Source organism: Vanellus vanellus, assembly GCF_965231255.1.
Source record: "Vanellus vanellus genome assembly, chromosome: 12".
Lineage (NCBI taxonomy): Eukaryota > Metazoa > Chordata > Aves > Charadriiformes > Charadriidae > Vanellus > Vanellus vanellus.
Window position 1 is genome coordinate 16593704 of NC_138917.1, and position 21187 is coordinate 16614890.

At 41.0% G+C, this 21187-nt stretch overlaps 1 protein-coding gene across 1 annotated transcript in view; it reads left to right on the top strand.

Annotated features, from left to right (window-relative positions):
- NKD1 (NKD inhibitor of WNT signaling pathway 1) overlaps positions 1–21187 on the top strand; it is a gene marked incomplete at its 3' end in the record, with an annotated part of 108416 nt that overhangs the window by 63305 nt on the left and 23924 nt on the right. Inside the window, exon 4 of the mRNA XM_082489360.1 lies at positions 7271–7328. Coding sequence (XP_082345486.1) covers positions 7271–7328 — 58 coding nt within the window. The remainder of the gene's footprint in view (positions 1–7270; positions 7329–21187) is intronic.

The window sequence follows — 21187 nt, forward strand, 5'->3', positions numbered from 1 at the left end:
GAGCAAAAAGTCCCACATTTCCTTTCTTATTTATTCAGACATCCGTCATGAAATCTTTTATGTAAGTGTCCATCTGCTTTGCACTTTCACTTCCTCAACAGCCTCATGTTCATGTTCCTATGGATGGGATAGCCTTAAAAGTGTATCATACAGCCGCTCCTTTTACCCATTTGAGGGTCTGTGACAGAGATATAAAGATATTGGCGATATTTTTTGTCTCATAAGCCTCTAATAGTCCTCGATCCTTTGTGACTAGAGATTAAGGGGTTTGTGGGTTTTTCTTGTTACCCTGTCTTTATCTTCACAGTATTTCACCAGCAGCTGGAATTGTTCTACAGTCACCTTCTGGGAGATGAGACTGTAGGGGCTCCAGTTCTGTCAAACTGGTGGATACAGGCGCAGTGATTTCAACAACTATTACCATATTATTATGGCTGGAAATTACTGCTCCTAGAGCAGAGGCAGCCAAACTGAATGTATTTGTGTGTTTCATCATCATAGTTTTTGAGCTGGTATATTAGTGTGAACTTTGTGCTACGGCACCAAAGGATTAATTTAAGTATCTCTTGTGCTGCACCCATTGTGTTCTGCTATCTCTGGTCGGAAGACTGTAACTTTGAACATAGAGGCCATCATGGCAGATAAACGCAGTAAAATCCTAAACCACAGCAGGGAAACCCACCCAAGATCATCTATCAGAGATCTTAGAGGAGAAATCTGTTTTCTTAAGAACTCTACCTGCTGTGACTGTATTATGAAGAAATTTTATCTGAGAGAAGCTTCCGCACATCGTAGAGGAAGAAAAACCCATCTGTAATGGGTCACAGAGCACCAGGTTCTTGTTTCAGAGAAAGACAACATTACAGAAGTTGAGCTTGCTGCTTCTGCTTCACAAACTGCATTATTGCAGTTGGAATGTATATGTTAATGTTGGTCTAATAGTTAAAGTCACCTTGACTTCTTCTCCAAGTGTGAGCTGCTTTACACATTCTTTACAGAAATTTGAATCCTGGTGAGTTATCTTTCTTATTAAATTATCCAGAATCACAAACTCACAAAGAAAAAGAAAAAGTAAAAACCTGACGGTTGCGGAAGGAAAGTTAAAATATGCCATAGGAGAAACAGTATTAGGCTTAAACCAAGGCATGAATGTATATTGCTCTATAGTGTTTTTTCTATATGGTATATGCTTTAATTCTTAATTGTATTTCCCTAGTTTCAATTCGCATTGTAGTGAGGCTTGGAATACATATTTTATCTGTGTAAGGCCCTGGGTGTATAGGTTACTTATGAACAGGGAAGGAAAGGAAGCTCTTGTCCTAAATAGGACACAGTAATACAGAAGCATGTGGTTTATTTGAAAAGGCCTATGAGGGGGATCTTCATATTAATATTCTTTTTCAAAAATGCTTGAAGACTTCACTTCCAAATGTGGAGAGAGCCAAATGCATGCCCCAGATGCATTCTTATCTTTTGCTTGTATGTAGTGATCACACAAAATTGTGTGCACAAACGTCTACTTTTACTTATATTTGACTGCATAGGTTTGTATGTATGGAACCTGCTAACCTAGCAAAATGACATCTCCAGGTATGTCTGACTACAAGCAGTTTAATTATCAGTCTACTTATTTCTTTATTTTATTTCCAAGTTTTAAGCCTGGTTGTAAAGCTGTGTTTGTAAAGAATGGTGATCACATCAGATAACTGAGTATCGGCTTTCACCTGCATTATCCTAAAATAAATTATACTGGTTTTTGAGGTGTGAATAGGTTTCCTAGTAGTGAAGACTAGGCTTGAGTTGATCATAGTAACATGTGGCTATGTTCCTAGTCCATGGGAAATTTCCGATACCCAAAGGGGAACTAGGTTCCTCCCATCAGTTGTTTTTCAAAAAAGTCTTTTACCTCTTTCTCTTCAAGTCTGGAGAAGATTAAAAATGAAGTCAAACAATAATAATGACTGCTTTGGGGTTTGGATGGGTTTCCTGAAGCATCTTCAAGAGACTCAGCTTTCAAAATCTGCTAAGGACTCACTCTATGAAAATAAGACTTATTTTGGAAGCTTGTTTCCCGCAAGTGAGACTGGAGCACTCAGGATAGCCACTTAGCAGTTGGCAGAGCCCTCAGTTGTTTGGGTGACAGGCCAAAGGGCATCCTCATTCTCTTCAACCTCTATTTCTTGGGACTGCTTTTTGTCTACATCAAGAATGGAAGTTTGTGCGTAGGTGACATGGCATTCTTGTTGGCAGCTACTTTAAAACCGTTATAAAATCTACTCCACAAGATGTTAGAGTTACCACATATCTTATGCCTTGCAGTCCTGTTGTGAAACGCGTTTCTTCAACTTTGCTCTCTCCAAAAGTACTGGAACTTTATTGCATCAATATGAGAATAAAGAGAGAAAAAAATACATGTTTCAGTCAGATGGTTAAAAATAGGGAGGAAAGTTTTCTTGGTTGACAATTTGTCATTTTGTATGTGTTTTACTTGGGGAAAGTGGCGGATATGATGCCTTGATAAGAACTTGACTAAAACAGGAAATGCATGCGTACTTTCTGCCAAAAATGTGGAAAATTGAGTCTCTTAAGGCTAAATCAAAGGATTTTAATGAGATGTTTGAAGGAGGAGAGGTAAAGCAACTTCTTTCTACTTGAGAAGAGCAGTACCTTTTAGAAAAATATTAATTAACACAATATTGACTGTGATGTAATACAGGGAGTAGGGGGCTCCAAACTTTAAAACCGTGCTTGTTATTATGATAACCTACCTACATTAAAGGTTATCCTTTGATATATCTAATACATCTATGGATGTAGCTGTCTCTACTGCACCAAAAGCACAACTGTGTTTAACACCATGTCGGTCCAAATGTGGGTTGCTAAAATACAGTCTGTTTGCATTGCATTAACTTTGGCTCTTGTGTGCTGGCTGCTGGATGTTGTGGAGAGCAGTGTGAAAAGGCAGAGCCAGGGCAGGTAGAAAAGGGTCATGCTGATGACCAAGATTGAAGGAATCGGTGGACATAGGGAGTATGGCCAGGAGATGTGAATGCAAATACAACTGTGTAGAGCCTGGAAGGTGAAGACGAGGAGCTTAACCACGATGTAGAAGCAGAAAGGGAGCCAGCAAAGGCATTGGAGGAATAAAGCAATGTAGGCAGAAAAATTTGGATTTGGATGGCAGCATTTTCAGATAGCTAGTGAAAAAGAAGTCAATAACTGGAAGCCCCCGAGTGAGTGCCTGGCCTTTAGTCTCCGGAGACTTGTATCAGTAAGAAAACTGCACAGGGTGGTTAGGGCTGAGGTTGGGGTTAAAAAAATAAAATTCCCGGCGTGTTAGAATTCATCGGAGTCTGATTGCCCGGCAAAGGTGGGAAGCGAGTGACGAGTGCCTGACTTGTAACCAGCTGAATAGAAGCCCTGGGGTGTGGGAGCTTCAAAGATTGTTTTTCTTCCTCGTGTATGTATATACTCAGCAGCATTTCTGAGGGAGTTGCACTAATTAACTCTTCTCTCCACTCCCACCCTCTTAAATCTCAGCTGAGTACAGCAGCACCTATCAGAATGGGATATGTGGGACACAAGGTCCTTTCTACCCAGGCCAGGCAGCCAGCTGTTCGGAGTTTTGAAGCAGATGCTTGAGCCTGAATCTCAGTCATTTTGGGTGATTTGTGTTGGTAGCTAATGGAGGCCAACTTATTTGTCTGGGAAACTCCCAGTGAGGTAGAGACACTTACTCTATATGGGTTCCTGTTTAGCAACCTATAGATATGGCATGCTGGAATAATCCCTCTACGTTAAATGATTCTTTTCTTTATTCTTTCAAGTGCTCGTTGACCTCATTTATATAGTATTTCACAGGGTACATCTGGTTTTGGTTGTTTCATGACTCAGTGTTCCAGTTTGAAAATGCAGTGTTGTGATTTAAAACATCGTGTCAGGACAGTGATATACAACTACCTATGACCTAAATGTTGTTGCTTTTGCTCTCTCGGGCACCGCTCCTGCCACGGGCCGGGCTCCTGCAGCTGCGCAGGGCGGCCCACGCCGGACAGCCTGGCCAAGCGGCAGAGCCGCTGCTGGGTTTTTCATCCCCTCGAGCCTGTGTTTCCTTTGTGCGCGAACATGCTTCTCCCCCATGTCAAATGTTCCTACCTGGCTATAGCGTTTGCTTCCCACTAGAATTTCTTGAGCTGCAAGTTGCCTTGCACAGTTACCCTTTCCTTTTTCTCCAGTCCATTTTCTGAATTTGGCTAACTGGGCATAGATGCACTCTCTTATTCCCGTTAAGACAATTTGTACAGGTTACTGGGATAATGCTCCATTATGCAGTACGACCTGCAGTCAGAATTGTTTTCGCTGATGCTTGCTCAGCTTTTGTACTTTTCTGTTGAGTGCGAGTTTGCATACACTGTCCAGAATCCTCTTCTCAAGCAGGTGCATTTTGGTATTTATACAGGTTGTGACATCTGTCTCGGTGCTAAAAATGTGCAGGTAATTCTTTTGCAGTTTTTTGACAGAAGAGTTAATGATAATAAGATGGATGATATAGTTTCTTTTTCTTCTCCTTCATTTTTTTTTTTCCTGTAAAATCCTAGAGTTGCCCACACCTTTTGCAGGTACACATCTGTTTCAAAGATAATACGTGTCATAATCTCACATGCACAGAGGAACACATTTGAATGGGAGCTGAGGAATTCTGCTTAAATGTGTCACTAAAATGTTCAAACGATACTCAGTTTCAAGATGGGTTGTCAATTTATGTGGCATTTAACGCTAATGTTATGGTTCAACATCATAAAATCACTTTTCTAGAATTTGGTAATTGATAATAATTTGGTTTAAGGCGGAAACACTTACTGGAAATTTGCTTGCGTTAAGTTACTACTTTAACTTAAATAACTAGGAGCTAGAGAAGGAGTGAAACTAGACTAGAATATAAAACATATTTACTTAAGACCCGTGTAATGATTAAAAGTGAGAAAATAAGGAAGCTCGCTTAAGGAAGCTAGCTTAATGAATATTAATGCTTTGTTCTGCTGTCTTCCACTTTTGTCTTCCACTCTTCTATTGAGTTAATTGATGGAGCATTTTACATCAACAAATGTGTGCTCATTTTTAAGTGACACCTTTTGAAAAATCATAAAAATTAATGACTTATGGGTTTTGTAGAGAATGAGGTTAATGACATCATTTTAACAGGCGACATTTGATACCCAGATGCACTGCTTGCTTTGCTAAAATTTTAAGAGATGAAGGCTACCAGCTAGATAGTATTCTCCTCAGAGGGCCATCACAAGTAAGATCATACATACTTATTGCATATTTGCTGATCAGGTTAACAGAAAATATTTATTTTTTTTTTTTTCCAAAGAGAGCAGGAGGGAGCAGGAATTCTGAGTTTAGTTAAAAAAAAAAAACACACAAACAAACCAGTTATTAAATATTTAGCTTTGTGGGAGAGAGCAGAGGTGCCGCAGATGCCTATGCGGTCACTTCTATGTATCTCATTATCTACCAGAGCAGTCAGAGGTGTGCTCTCTGAGCTTCATGGAAAATGATGACATGGAGGAATTTGATCAAACAAAAGTATACTAACTTTTACACAGCCCTGGAAAGATCATCTTGCAGAAGGAGGATAAGTTGTGCCAACGTTTAATGGCTCCTTTTCATTCACCGTCCATTTCTTCCATAATTTTTAAGGTAATGATTGATATTAATTAACACATGCTCAAAAAAAGAGGCCTTTTTTTTCTGGAACAAAAACTCAGGGAAACAAAATAGTTTTTGTGATTTGCTTCTTGGAAAGCTAAATCCAGAATGACAGCTTTTATAGCAACATTGTGCTGTGCAGAATCCAAGCATTCTGGGCCAAGTTGCCAGCGTTTCTCAGAACCATTTGGCCCATGAGTTTTAACTTTATTTCAGGGTATCTGCTCATGAACAGAACAGTATTTTCAGGGTCTCTGCTCTAGCTATCCAGTTAAGTGTTTGTGAAATCTAATTTTTAAAATGCTGTTGCAGAAATTGATACTGAAGAATTCCTAAGATATGCTTTTGTGGCTTAGTTATTTTCTGATAACTAATCTCAAAGAATAACATTTGGCCATGCGGAAGGCAGAAAAGAACCTCTGTCAGCTTTTTCAAGAAAAACAGGGGAACTGCTTTTACCGTGATAAAATTGCTTAACAATAAAGCTAATTAATACAACCAGATATTATTTTTCACAGGTTATTCCCTCATTCTCATCCTGTGCAAAAAGCTCAGTACTGTCATCTTGTTGTTCAAAGGTTGATGCTGAGCGTGCTGGCTCTGTCTTCCTGGTATGCTTTTGCAGGTGAAGTTAAAGTGGCCATGAGTGCAGCACACCAGCTTTTTAGGACCATATTCTTCTTTATCACCTTAACTGTTTATCAGTGACAGAGAGTGTTTGTGGAGAATCTAGGGAGCCAGACTACAATGTAAGGTCAGTGATGTTACGGCGAGGCTAGAGCCTTCAGAGTGAATGGGAGAAGGGAAAACATGAGGATAGCTGTCATTGCTTATGGTTTAGTGGGGGTGGGCTGGTGGAGCTGGAAGGGTCTGCTAATAAGAGAGTAAGAAAGCTCTTCAGGGTCTTTGTAAGTAGGATTAGCTCCAAATCCCACTGATGTTCTTTATTCCTACTTCAGCGCCATTAGAGAAATGGGGCTTGGTTCCGAGATAAGATCATCTGCGTATCTATGGCGTCTGCTTCTGTATTGCTCTAGACTTGCTGGGGCTGACAAAATTTCATTAATTTCAGGACTGAAGGATCAGGCAGCTCTTCAGAGTCTGGTATCTGCTTTTCTTGGGTGACCTCTGGCATATGAAAGTTTTATGTTTGTTGGTGGAACTAAGCGATAACATTCCTCTGTGGGTAGAGAAGGGCTTATTTCTTCTTTATCATTTCCATTTGGAGTTTTTTTCTTATCTTGCTTGATTGACAGAACATTGACATCCTAAATATTAATCTACTTTGTAAAGGATTTGAATATGAACACTTCTTTTTTTCTTTCCCCTGTACAATCTATTCATCTCCATTACATTTTTGTCCTAAAGTATATCCAGAGCATTGTAAAATAGCACCAAATGCATTAACTACCACTAATAAAGTGATTGACTTCTTTCCTGGAAAACACCTTCAGTGCTCTCGTTGTTGTTTTAAATTAATCCTGGTGATAGTAAATACATATTCTTCACACTTTGTATAGAGTATATTTGTCATTAATTTTTTTTTTTTTTTAAACAGGATTTATCTGGGGAAGGCTACAGAGACACTATTGGTGATGAACACTTCCATCTAGAAGGTATTTAAAGAACAAAATTTCTTGGTTAATATTAAGGGGTATTGGAGTGAGTCAGTGAACAAGTCTGTGAGAATGCATATATGAGAGTGCAGTTCTTGATATACTGATGTGTCGTTTGCCTGGCAAAACTGTTAAGATGGGAATAGGGTATTATTTCTGTATCTCCTACCACTGTCATCCTGGTATCGAAAAGAGTCACCCAGTTGTATCATAGGGACCAAGTGTTCTAGTTCAAGGTCTCACAATTTTTTTCCGGGTACTTCTCTTGACAGTGGTGGTAGTAGCGAATATCACTGTCCCCAGCAGAGGTGGCAAATGCGATCACTGAGCATTGGGTTTTGTGCACCCTTCTGTGTTACACAAGCCAGACTTTAGAAACTCCTGCATTAATTTCTAATAAAGACCAGAGACTCTTATTCAATACGTTTCTCTTGAATATGGATGGAATCTTTATTGCCTCAGATAACTTCTTTCTAAGGCTCATCTCATCTCTTCATCTGTGATCAGGCCTCTCCTTGCAGTGGAGATGGAATCGTTGTTGTAGGAAGGGCCTTTGGGGAACTTGAGTATGGACACTGTATTCTATGTACCAGAGAACACATCAGAGGTATGTTGAAGTTCAGTTGGGCAAATGGGGGTTGATGAACAGAAGAGGTTAATTTGAGGACATTGTTGCTCATGCTTTTAAAAAAAACCAAGGAAATGAGACTTCAGAAACTCTCTGGGAAACCCTCTAGTATAACAAGAGGTTGCACAGGCTGCGTGCTAGATTGATATTACAGGCTAGTGGAAACAATATGCCCAATTTATTTAGAGCAATGAACCATGTCAAACTTAACTTATAAAGTTCTGTCCTTTTATAATCCAGTCATTTGTTTCTGGTGGTAGACTTCTGTCTAAATAGAACTTGAGAGATTCTCTATGTTAAGAATGTCTGTTTTCCAGTTCCTTACCTGTGAAATGTGTTAATATACTGTTTTTCTTGGATCCCATGTTTCTGTCATGTCTTTAGTTTACAAAGAATGTTCCCTCATATGTGCCTGTAACATAGGAGCTCAATTTCAGCTAGTGCGTGTAGGCTACTGTTAAACACAAAAGCAAGATATACTTGCCATGATGGAGTCAGTGTTTGTTACAACCGTTTCAATATTTAACTTCACCACAGTTTTCCTTTCTGCTCATAGTAGGACATAACTCTAATAAAGGGTGGCTTTTTAATTTTCAGAATTATAGGACAATCTACATAACAGAGGATATTAAATGTCAGTGAGGTGAATAATTTCATTTTTCTATGTCTCATTCTACCTTTCCTTGCCTCTAATTATTTCTTACTTTGTTGTACAGAATTGTCTTGCATAGCAAACATAAATCCAATATATATTTCCAAACTAGTCAGCAGCAGGATTGTTTTTATTAGACTGTAAAACCTTTTTTAGGCTACTGTAATTTCAGTCTTTCAGCAGTTTTACATTATTACTTCTGATGCGTTTCATTTCTTACGAAGTAGCTGAGTAGTGAAGACGAGATTTAGATACCAGCAGGTGGTCCTTTCTTTGTGTGCTGCCACTGGGGAAGAGCTGTTCTGTGGCATCTTTCCAGTTGGGAGGCAGGTAGCTGTTCGCACCCAGTGCTCAGGCAAACGCATGGGAATTGCCAAGCCTTGGTCCTCATCCCTTCGGCCCTCAGATCTCCACGCTATGCTCTCCATGCTGAGGACAGTGTTAACCATTTCCCTCTCAAAGGGGGTATTTGAAATCTTCTTATAATTAACAGATGATAATAGAAGCATTGTGTTAAAGCAGGATGCTTTCATCCTTTTTGTATAACTTTGTACTTTTTACTAGCATAATATTTTTGGATTATTATGATAGTACTAGTATAAAATAGTGATATCAGCATAAAGTGAAGCTGAAACATGATTTGAGACCTTTGTTAGGGCACAGCTTGAATTCTGTGTGGCTTAGGTACAAGATGACCACTGGCATAGTTAATTTCTGCATAGAAATGTTTTGTGTGAAAATGTAATTAGTGTTCTAGAAAGTATATTAATCTTTCCACTTATTTTGCTACCTCACAATCTTTAAATATGTAATCATGTAACACATGTTACATGATTATACAGTCATGTGCCATAGGATAACGTCAACATCACTGATAACCAGGCTCAGAGGTAGGGAGCTGTAATATGCTGAAACATGGTTGGTTGGGCTGATTTCACAAAGGACATGAATGGCAAAACAAAGACTTGAGCCCAGCTCTACCAAGTACCAGGCAAGTGTCTAAGCAATGAACTATATTCTGTCTTCATAAATACACTGTAGGGAAGGAAAAAAAATGAAAAAGAAACATTTCTCAGACTTGCAAAAAAAGCACAGCAGGTGCCACAGTTCTTCTGTGTTAGGGGAAAGTTATAGCCTTCACACTCAGAGACTTCATTGGAGAATAAATCTGAGTTCTTTAGAAGACTCTCACTGAAAAGACAAAGTGGCAATAAGAGAAATAATTGAATTCCTTATTTTGTTTTACATAGCCAAGTTCATTACCTTTTTTTTCTCCCTCTCTTCCCCCCCCCCTCCCACCCCCCCCCCCCCCTTAGCCGTCTGAGCAATACAGATAAAAAGAACTCTCTTTGCTGGATTTAACTTCTGTGTCGTTATGTAAAGCTTGATCAAATCCTTTCGTCTTAACAGACTTAACTGGCCAACAGCAAAAGGCTCGGGATTCTGGGATTAAGATTGCATTTGGTAAGAGGACTGGTGCATTAGTGCTTTCTTTTGAACTATAGAAAGAACAAAGTAAACATCAAAAGCATTAAGCCATGAGAGCGGATTGTTGACTCAATGTTGCTGCATGACAAGAGGTTAGAACTCAATAGTGGTGACTGTTTACTGAGTGCCGTGCAGAAAGAAACAGTTTGACCAGTATTGTATATTATATCCAGCACCTGCCTTTGATTTTGTTGCTGGGCAAGTAACTAAATTGAAATTTTTTGATTTTATCTTCCATGCTCAGTGATTCCCTTAGACAAGAGACACCAATGGAAACCTCAGTCTCTTCTCTGTATTACTCTTACTCCGTTTCCCTTCTCTCTCTTTCATTAATAACTCAGCAATTGGGCTATAGGTTCTGTAGTGGATTCATTTGCAACTTTCATTCCAAGTTTAGCAGTGCTTTCCCACTGCATTTTGGAGACTTCCACTTGGCGAACGTAGAGTACTTGTGCAATCTGCTATGGCTGTGTACAAGCTTCTTGTGTTTGAACTTTCTTGTCCAGCGGTTTCTGCACAGGAAGCTTCATTCTGCATGTGCTTCATTACTCTTCGTGTCTTGGATAAAAGAGCTTAAATTTTATCTTCCTTGTCCCTCAATAGAACAGTAGGTTGACAGAACGGAATGACTGGAGGTGGCTTTGGAAGAAGTCACAAAAACTAGCACAGCCATTGGGAGATACTTTTCATTTCATTTCAGTGGGGAAGCTAAAATGGCAGACAGGAATTGAATGTAGCATCAAACAGCAAGTCACTCTTCCATCATGGAGACATGCAGGTGGCTCAGAAAGATGTCTGCTATTAATGTGTTCAACAATAACATCCAAGTTCTCTCTCTGCTCTTCAAGGCATAAGTAAGCTTTTAAATGAGTCATTCAAGAGTCCTGCTCTTGTTTTCCAGAACTCTTTTCACCTTCTTTCCCCAGACCTTTTGGGAAATTTTCACAGCTAAAGCCTGTAGACTTGGAGAGCTTTCTTACCTTGACCACTCCCTGTCTTTATGAAGTGAACTGGGGTTCCTCTGTCTTATCACTTGAGCATTTAGAAGCTTTTCAGAGCAGCCTGTTTTCTCCCTGCTTGTGACATCTGAACCGGAAGCAGAAGAATCTCCCTCTGACACAGGCTGATTGTGGAAAAGAGACAATTTCCCTCTTGTCTCAATACAAGCTCTTTAGAGCCCAGAGGGATATAGCCATCAGTCTACTTCAGCTGTATTCTGGAGTTCAAGGTGAAGTCCTTACGCTCAGGAGACACCTAACCTATCACCCCAATTAGTTATGGGATAATGTGATTTCTCATGTCACTGTTCTCATGAAAAGTATGACTTGCGTGTTTCTACAAACCAGAAATCTTGCATCTCTGTGAGATCAATCTAGTCGTGCACCTGTCAGAGGAGCTGCCTCTTATGCTGATAGCAATCTGTTGTTCCTTGTTTCATTTGTCAGCTGAGGGTGATGTTTTGATTATTATTCTCTCAACAGAAGACTGGAGAAGATCCAAGCCTTCCTGGTGCCTTATCTGAACACGATATCCAAAGTCCTGCTGAAAGTAGTGACAGAGCTTGACCTGAATCAACAAACCCATTTTTTGATGTGTTTCCCAAACCAGATGTGTCCAAATCCCTTGACAATGTAAGATGCTCCCTCGTCTGGTACCAGAAAGGACAAAATTATTCAGGTCATCTTCTTGCCTGTAAATATTAGAGACCCCTCCAGCAGAGTTCAAAGCACATGTTATTGCTGAAAAAATAGGTCTATCATATCTGTAAAAGAGCTACTGATAGCCACATTTACAAGACATTATGGAATTTCTTAACCTTCAAGTAAGGCATGCTATATTCAGCAAAGCAGGAAGATAATTCATTATATTTTTAATATTATTATATGTTTTTCAAGATGTTACTATTGTGTCCAGTCAGTCCTTCATCTCTTCTTCCTCCACCCGGTGTCCAGGGAATCTGTGGTCAAGTGGGAGCTGAGGTGTGGTTAACAGTTTCCACCACGAAGAGCTGTGTGGTTATTTTTTACTTTAATAAGAACTGATAAGCAAACAAGGAACCACTAGTAAAGAATGAACCAGTGGTTTAAGGCTGCTGATCTTATGCCCAGTGCTGCCAGCCCTCCCAGACCCCTACACAGCTGCACATGCTTCGCCCCACCATATGCATCCCAGACAGCCCAGTGAAGAGAGTGTGTTGGCTTCCATGCAGGTGCTGGTGAGGTGCCCGTGCTTCCCCTGTGCTGGGGCTGTAGCTACAGGGGAGGGCATGGGGAGGAGTGCGCCTCCCCCAGAGCACCCTACAGAAGGGCTGCTCTCATGCATCGCAAGATACTTCCCTCTCCTCCGTCTCTCTGTTCAGGAAAAATTCAGTGAAGACTTTAGTTCCCGGAGTTGTTTCTAAAATTGGTAATTGGAAGAGCATCTGTTGGGTTGTCAATTTAGAGGAGGGGTGGCAAGGTATGGTACTTGGGTCCAAATTGTTTATAAACTTGTCGGCAAAGGAAAACTTGAACAAGCATTTTAACAAGTTTTAGCTAACCTTCTGTTTGCCTGTGAGACACTTTTTACCATACTCTAATAATATCTTAGCTCTAATAAATTAATGTATTGTGCTAGGCTGAGCTGTGAATGGGTAATAAAAGGCAGTTGTTCCAAAGTGCACGCTCCTTTCTAGGTAATGCCTTCAGTTACAATGGTTATTTCATTTATTTTCTAAAGTTTAAATAATTTTCTATGTATTATGTACATAAAATTCCAATGTATTCATAGAAAAGACATAAATTGCATCTTGCACACAGGCAAAGTTGCTTTATCTTAGCACTGTTATTACCTGCTAGTGATGCAGGCTTGGTGCTTTGCTTGAAATGAAGGTCCCTTCTCTGTCATGTTCTTAAACCAGATACCTGTTCATCACTGACACTGCAGAGTGCTAGTAATTCTACCTTAAAAGTGCTCTTGTGGTCAGCCTTCTGGGACATTGTATGGGAAGTCTGCATTTTAATGATGTTGCTAATCCTGTGCCCGTACCACAGATTTGATTTATGTGAGTATATGCTATGTGATCCCCTCAGAGCGGTGACCACTTGCTCACTGGCTGTATTTTTTTCAGCTGTGAAGAGGTTTCTGCTGTACTCTTTCCTACTAAATATGACGTGAAAAATATCTTCAGCTTCAGGGTGACCCACTGGCACCAGCCACCATTATCTGACAAACAGCTAGTCCCTGCCGAGGCTGGAAGCTGATAAGCTGGTTACTGTGAATTGGAAGGAGTACCAAAGAACATGAGGGGGGAGGGGGGGAAGGAGCAGTGGAAAGTGCCAAGAGAAAACTGCTTAGTTTGGCAGCTAGAATAAAAGTCACCAAAGAACATGAGACTGGTAGGATTAGAAGAAGTTTTCCTGTGGTCATACACAGATCCAGGAAATTATAAGAAGCAGGTAGGCTGTTTGCCATGAGTGGGAGGAAAATCTTATGGCATAAGGCACTTTAAAAAAAAAAAAAAAAATTATAAAATTGTACAAGTGTTTCTTAACATTAGCTGTTCCAGTTGAGGGGGGTTGGTATTTGGATCAGAAGCTTTTACTTCTAGAGCCGCTGTTTCAAGTGCAGCCAGGCCAGTAGTGATGAAAGACTGTTGCCATCCAATGGTTGGCCATGGCCTGTGTGTAATGAGTTAGTGGTCTCCAGGTGTTTCCAAATGGACCTTTACAGTGTCTAACAGCTCCCACCCGTGTTGGCAAGCGGAGCACAGAAAGGCAGTGAAAAGTGGGCTGTTATGTCACCTTGGAGGGTGAGCTTTCCTCGTCACACTGAGCTGCTGCTGTGCGGAGGGTATGTACTCTGCTGCCTGTGCCGTGCTTGTTCCCTGCATGTAGGGTATCGCTCTCGTTAGCTGGCAACCCACCAGCTCCTACCGGTGCTGCCTAACAGGTTTTGATAGATGATGTGTTTTGGCTACAGTTTGAGAGTTTTGTTTGGGGTTATTAATTCTCTACATTGGACTGGGAAGATCGTACCTGCTCTAAGTAACAGTTTCACATTGATCTCTGTATTCAGATCATTCTACGCTGCTGGAAAGTTGTCGTGCCTGAACACAAGCAAGTTGCCTGCTTGGTTCAGGGCCACAATAGCAAAGCTGAGAACAGAGCCCGGGATTTCCTGTATCTGTCTGTCCCTTACAATATGACAGAGAGAGGGTTTCAAAGTATACTACGCAAGAAAACCTTCCAAACTTACAAGTCGTCTCTCTTCTTCACGGTGGCTGAAGAAAGCCAAATGTTAATTTAATTGTGTGTAATGTACAAAAATTACTTCAGTAGAAAAGCGAGGTAATGACAAGGGAAGTGAACAAGCACCTCAAAAAAGCACTGAGCTGATCCTTATGAACACCTTAAACATGGAAAGCTTTAATATTATATGCATGCTTCGTATTTATATCAATATTGGTTTTCCATGCTCTTTCCTTCTACCTAAGACTGGCAGCTTTTCCTTCTTCCAGAGAGGAGCTAACATTCTTTCTGAGTGGTCATTAAAAAAAGAATCAATTAACAATAAGAATATTCATTTACTCTCAGCTCTGGGGTCGTCGCGAACTAGTTGGCTGGTTGCTCGCACTGGTGAGTGAAGCCCAAGGGAACCTACCATGTAGCAGGACTGAGATAGGGGCAAGAAATGGGTGCCAGTGGCATGAGGCTCATTCTCTGTGCGGGAGGTTTGAAAGGGCTGGGCCTCAGTAATCAGGACCCACCAAATCACTCCTGGTCATTGGTGTTTCCCTTGGGCTGTCAACATTGTGATTCAGAGGAGGAAGGAACTGTAGCTTGTGTAGGCATATCTAGGTGAGCTCTTCATCTAGCTTAGGCTGGGTAACAATCACACCGAGCGCACAGGAATGCGGGCTGGTGCACAGCTCTGCACTAGCTGCCCGCTCCGTGGGTGCACCTGTCGAACCCGTACCACCACCCGAGATGGCTGAGTTACAGCCACTCACACCTGTCTTCCTCTCCTGCTCTCCTGCCTCCACAGTGGTGACTAATCTAGGAGGCAGGGTCTACCGTCACATACACCTTGGCAAACTGATGGACTTGGGTCTGTCTCTGAGAGACAGCTGATCTAGCGTGTACGGTAAAGAGATAAAGCTCCATGACTGTACGTGTGCAGCAGTAGAAAAATGCACTTGAACTTTGCCCCAGGACATCCACCACCAAGAACAAAGAATGAAATATGGGAACAAGTAAGGAGTTTGAAAACAATCTCTCTGGAAACATGATGAATACCAGTGGTTTCATTTATTCTGCTTGAAGAACAAAGGTCCTTTTTTACTTTTAATTTCCCAGCAACAATTATTAGCAGTTATTTTTCTTGTAGCTTTGACCACAGTTCGTGGAGGTTTTATTAAACATGTTTTTGAAAAGTGAGTCAAAATGCCATTCTTCTCTGACTCTCTTGTGACTCTCTCTTTTTTTAATCCATGTGAAACTAGAGCATATTTCCAAGCAAAGATTTGGGGCCAGATAATACTCTCATGCTGGTGTTCATGGAGTTATTCCAGTTTTGTGCTCTTGCAGCTGAAAGAGGTTTTGGCCCTTGCTATTGCAGAAGACAATATATTTGTTTCAAATCCCTTGCCTTTATGTGAAACATTACATTCATTTTTAGAAACCTTGAATACGGCATTTAATAGGCAATATGTCCTGCTGCAACTCCCAAATATTCTTAAAGTTGCCAGTTCTCTTGTGTTTGACTTGACCTTGACACAGCCAGGCAACCGAGTTTCAGAGTGCTCCCTTTGCTGGGTTTTTGGTAGCTTTCTGCAACAGGCTTTTGCTTAAAAGTGCATGTGCATGCTCCTGTAAGGCCCTTCTCTCCCGCCCGTAGGATTTTCATATCCCAGTGTGTCTCACGTGAGGATACGGTTTATGACAGGATTAAATAGTTCTTGCATTTCTGGGAGCGAATTTAGGAGCCGTCGTTTTAGGTAGATGGCTAGATAGATGTAAAGCTAGATAGATGCCTGAACCTTCGGGCTGGATAGTTTAGACACAACAACCTGTCATCCTGCTGAACCTTACAAACACGCAAGCATGTACATACAGACTGAGAGAGGCAATTTCAGTGGAAAGCATATTGCTTTTGCCAGTTGCTATTCCAAATTCAAAGTGTGTATCAGTCAGGGTGCTTTTGTGTGCTTCAACTCCACTTCTGCTGCAGTAGCTACAGAAACCCAAAGTTTTACCTCACCAGGCAGAACAAGTGCCCTTTGTTACCTAGACAGATTACAGCTTTTTCTAAAGTCTGCTCTTCATAAAAGCCCAGCTTGAACAGTGGAAATTCTGACTTGCCTCAGATACTGAGGAGACTTTTATAGTTTCAAGTAGCTCCAGGGTTATATTTTAAAAGTTGAATTTCATCACATGTTTCAAGTTTGGTGGAAAAAAAAAAAAAAAGGCATGATATTTTTAGCAGAAAAAAAGTCCCCCCCATACCTTTTTTCTTAACAGATGTTTCATCTCAATCATATCCAAACCTCAAAGCATAAGTAGCAGTCAACCTTATTCTCCCATGGAGAAAAAGATAAAATGTCATTTGTTTGGAAGAGGGTGGGTTTTTTGGTTTTTTTTTTTTTTTTTGGTAACCACAACTAGTTTGTGAGTAAAAGCAAATAATAAATGCAGCACTATGGGGTTGTGGAAATGAACCCGAAGCAACATTTCTGCTCTTGAAAGAGCTCGGAGTCCAGCTGCTCTTGTTAGATGGAAAGTCCCAACCCCCAGCCTACCAAAAAAATAAAAATACCAGTAATCTTTTTTTTTTCTTGCTTTATAAATCTGATCCAGCAATCCAGGTCCTTTCACCAGTAGAATATGTCATACAAAGTGCCAAACTTTGTACCCAAAAGGATTTAAAACCGTAAAGGTAACAAAAAGAGAGGAAAGGAATAGTTGTACAACAAAATATCTAAGAAGTAAAAGAGCTGCTACCCGAGGAATTTTCACAGGACTCCAGAGGAGCGGAGGGCTACGCTGTGCCTCACAGCCGGGGCGGCGCACCGGGCTCAGCGCTGGGCAGAAGTGGCGGAGGGGAGCCAAGACAGCCCTTAACTCTGTCCGCAAAAGGCTTACTTAGGAGGAGGTTAGAGTCCCTTTTAAGAATTTGGAGGCATGAAGTTAAAGTGTAGTGCTGCAGACCCTTGGTTTGTTATTTTATTGAGCCTTTACAGATAGTGGGGCCATCCAGCTGTGGAAGGATATTCTTGGCAAACTGGCGTTCAGATGAAGATCCCTTGGTGCCCGTGGCAGGACCCCTGGGGAGCTGTGGGTGGGTGCCCACCCACTGGCCTGCCCTGTCCCAGGCCGCCCATGCCCCTGTCGGGACAGTTGCTCAGGGCCCACTAGCAAGTAGGGATTGCCACCCAGATTGCAAGATGCCACATTTCAACGAAAATTGACAATGACACTGTCTAGGAGGATATTGCAGGGTTTTCCACCAAAGGGGTAGCTCCAAGTGGGAAGCTGAGTCCTGAGTTGTGAAACACATGTGCTCTCTAGAGCGATAGGAAGGGCTGGCTCCACTCATAAGCATGCTCCAAACCATCTCCTCTTCTGCATTTTGAGCAGTACGCAGCAGAGTGGGCTTCTGTCTCTGGTTGTGGTCTTTGGGCTGTGCTAATTAAAAATGGTGAGCAGTTCCTAGTGTTTGCTCTGTGAGGATCATTTCATGTGGTGAGATCCTGCTTTAGATGAGGTGATTAGACTTTAGATGCTTTAGACTTTAGATGAGGTGATTGGGTCAAGCCTTGACGAATTTTATTTCTCTGCATGTTTTGCAGTATGTGATGTATCACCTCAATACCATTCCTCACCCATGTATAAATGTGAAAAGGGGAAGAGATGTATGCTTTTATGTGGACTGTATAGTCAGTATATTGCTTTTCACTTGTGTTGTGGATCAGTCTCCATTCTCCCCCACCTCTCAGAGTAACGTGTAGGGCTCTGAGGATGGGAACACTGAATCTGCTACTGAATATTAACATGGGAGTTGTCAGATGTGCAACTGATTCATCAAAGCCAAAATACTGTTACAGTACAGGTGCACAACATTGCTCTCTATAAAAGGCCAGCTTTGTGAGGGTCAGAGTGACATTCTTCCTCGTGGGAAGCAATTCTGATGAAATGAATATTACAGTTCGTATACCTTTAGAGACCCCGTTATCACAGCAAAGGTGGTGGAAACACAATTTTCCCATTGAACATCTAAGTTAGATGGGAGCGAGTTGATATCAAAGCCTACATTATTAATAACACTACCTACTCAGCCTTCATTTGAATAAAGGGTTATGTAGTGGCTGTGTTTTTTTTCTTCTTTTTCTTTCCTTGTGAATCTCAGGAGACAAAGAAAATTTGACATAGAAAATCCTATGTGAACAGGCATATCAGCAACTTACACTGACAAGGGATTTTTAAAAAGCAAAATTGTTACCAGTTACTAACCAAAATCGGAGTATGGCCATCTTTAGAGAAGAGAGGTCTTCTTTTGCTTTAAGTCACAAATGATCAGTTGGTGTCCCCATCTGTCACTGTTCAGCAACAGAATTCAACGCTTCGCTGGCCCATTCAGAGCTCTAGGGACACATAATGCTGTTAGAAGGTGGTAAGTGGTCCATATGACAGTGACAGTTTTCACTTAAGAAGTACTTACCCATGTTAAATGATACAGATAGTTATAGCAGATTGTGTTCTGTTAATGTGGCTTTTGATATGCCCACTGATCAAACACGAATCTTGCTGCTACAGGTATCATCCTGAACTGTTCTGACCAAAGCTTATGGAGATTCTTCCCCCGCCCTCGTCCCTTTTGGGTTTTTTTAAAGATAGGGGAGGGGAGGGAGAAATGATTTTCTTTGATCTCCGATGAGGAAGGAAAAAAAAGACTGTTCTGTTCAGGCTTTTGGCTAACACAACAAACAGTGTTTAAAATTTAACTTTGCTTAATTAATTAGTAATTCTGTTTAGTGCTGTCTGATCTTCATCCAAAAGGTATTTTGAAGCTTGAGAACTGAACATCAAAGTGTATTGGGTGAAGATGGTCAAGTAAGGCATTTAATCTGGCAGTTGCTGTTGATGAAATACAGCCAGTTGGGGAACTAATTGGAAAAGGGAATCATAATCTGGCAAAATTCAGCAAAATCCCTCCCTTCAGCAAACTCACTCCAGTGAGAGTGTGAGAAATCTAGGTTTAGTGTTTAAGCATGTATGAGTTACACCCTAGCTTGCAGAGACAGACCGTATTGTTCTTTGTATCTGCATCTTTAGTACAAACCTTTTCTTCATAAGGAGATAGTAAAAAATCCCCCCCCTCCCCAACAGCCAAAAAAAGGACACCAGACCTAGAGAGAAACCTGTGATTCTGTATCAAGGCTTGGAAATACTGCTGCTTACATATGTCAAATTATTGGGGTTGGCAAAAGGAATTGAAGCTTTAAAGGAGTTGGTGTTGCACAGACCTGTGAGTTTGACTGTTTTTTATTCTGAAGAGAAAATGTTGTCTGAACATTTGAGTGAATTTCAGTTAAGCAATTCCCCAGTGTCCTAGTGGTGACTTGTCAGTTAGAATCATTATCTGATGCCTGAATAATTAAAACACATTTTGGTTGTCTATTTTTGTTGGGGTTTTTTTGCAAGCCATCACATGGTGTGAGTCACTACCCCTCTGTTCTGTGCCTCACTCTCTCCCCCTGGTCGGGTGCTGGCAGTAGGTCTTGTGACATCATGAATCTTTTTTTTCCCACTCCTTGGTGTGCAATTGAACCTTTAATTTGCGTTGTGACATCAACAGGAAACAGTGAAATAGAAGAACATGACTTCTCTCCATATTTTCAGGTTGAAATACCCATCCCAGACTAGTACAAAGCACTACTAGCACAGCTCTTCTAAATTGGTTTTGACTTGTCCCACTGGACTTAAAATGGACAATTAATTTCCCTACAGTAAGTTTCAGAGAAGGCAGCTTGATCTTTGTTATTTTGAAGGGTGTGTCTAATTCATCAGCTTCAGCTTTCAGCCAGAGAGAGTTGAATACACGCTTTTGGCACTGACCCAGGACGAGCCTGTTTTTCTATGTGCTTATTCTGGTGGCTGTGGAGCAGGAATGTTACTCCCTTCCTGGTCCCATCCTGCCTACGTTCATTGCCACCGGAGCAGAGGACCTTTGCTCAAGCAAAGTTATCTCCATCAGGGATGTATTTCAATCAACGCTGTGGAATAAAACCAAAATGTGTGCTTAATGGGGGTGATATTTCTTAATCCGTGGCCTCCAGGAGAACTTAAAAGTGAAATCTGAATGTGAATATAATTGTTAATTAAAGGACGACTTCTCAATTTGGACTTTCAAACATAGTTGTTATTGTTCCGGTTGTTGTGCAGTCAGCGAAGAATGTCAGTTATGTTTGTCAAACCCGATTTGCAATGAAAAATATGTTGACAAACCCAGATATTTTAGACATCAGAGACTTCAGGAAAAACAACACAATTCATTCTCTTTCTATCCCTCTGGTCCTCATAGTCTCTGACTTTAAGTTCTGCTACGTCTGCTAGATCTTTAAATTGGAAGCGAAACCCTTACCCTATTGACGTCAGTAGGAATTTTACTACTGAGCTCAATTGGGTCAGCTCTTTGACGCTCGATTCCGCCAGTCAAATATTGCTACTGAAGTTCAATTTGAGTTGTTACAGAAGTGCTTATGACTTCATCTCCTTGTCTTGATATATCTATGCATTTTTTAATTTTCCTTTTATCCTACTCCCCCACAAGTCTCCGGTTCTAGTGTGTGGTTTGTTGTTTTTTCCCACATACAGATAGTTCTGTCCCTTTGTTTCTGGTAGCAGTTTTAAAGAACTGCTGTGGAATCCAGTCTGTCCGACTTGAGGGGAAGGCTAGTAATATTTCACTTCAAAGGGTTTGGTTTCATGTGTGCCAGATGCTGACTTTCATAGGTGGCATTTTTGTTAGTTCTCCAATTTTACCTTTACTCTCCTTTCTCTCAAAAACTACACAGTAACCACCCTGACGTTAAGATAATAGTCACTGGTAATG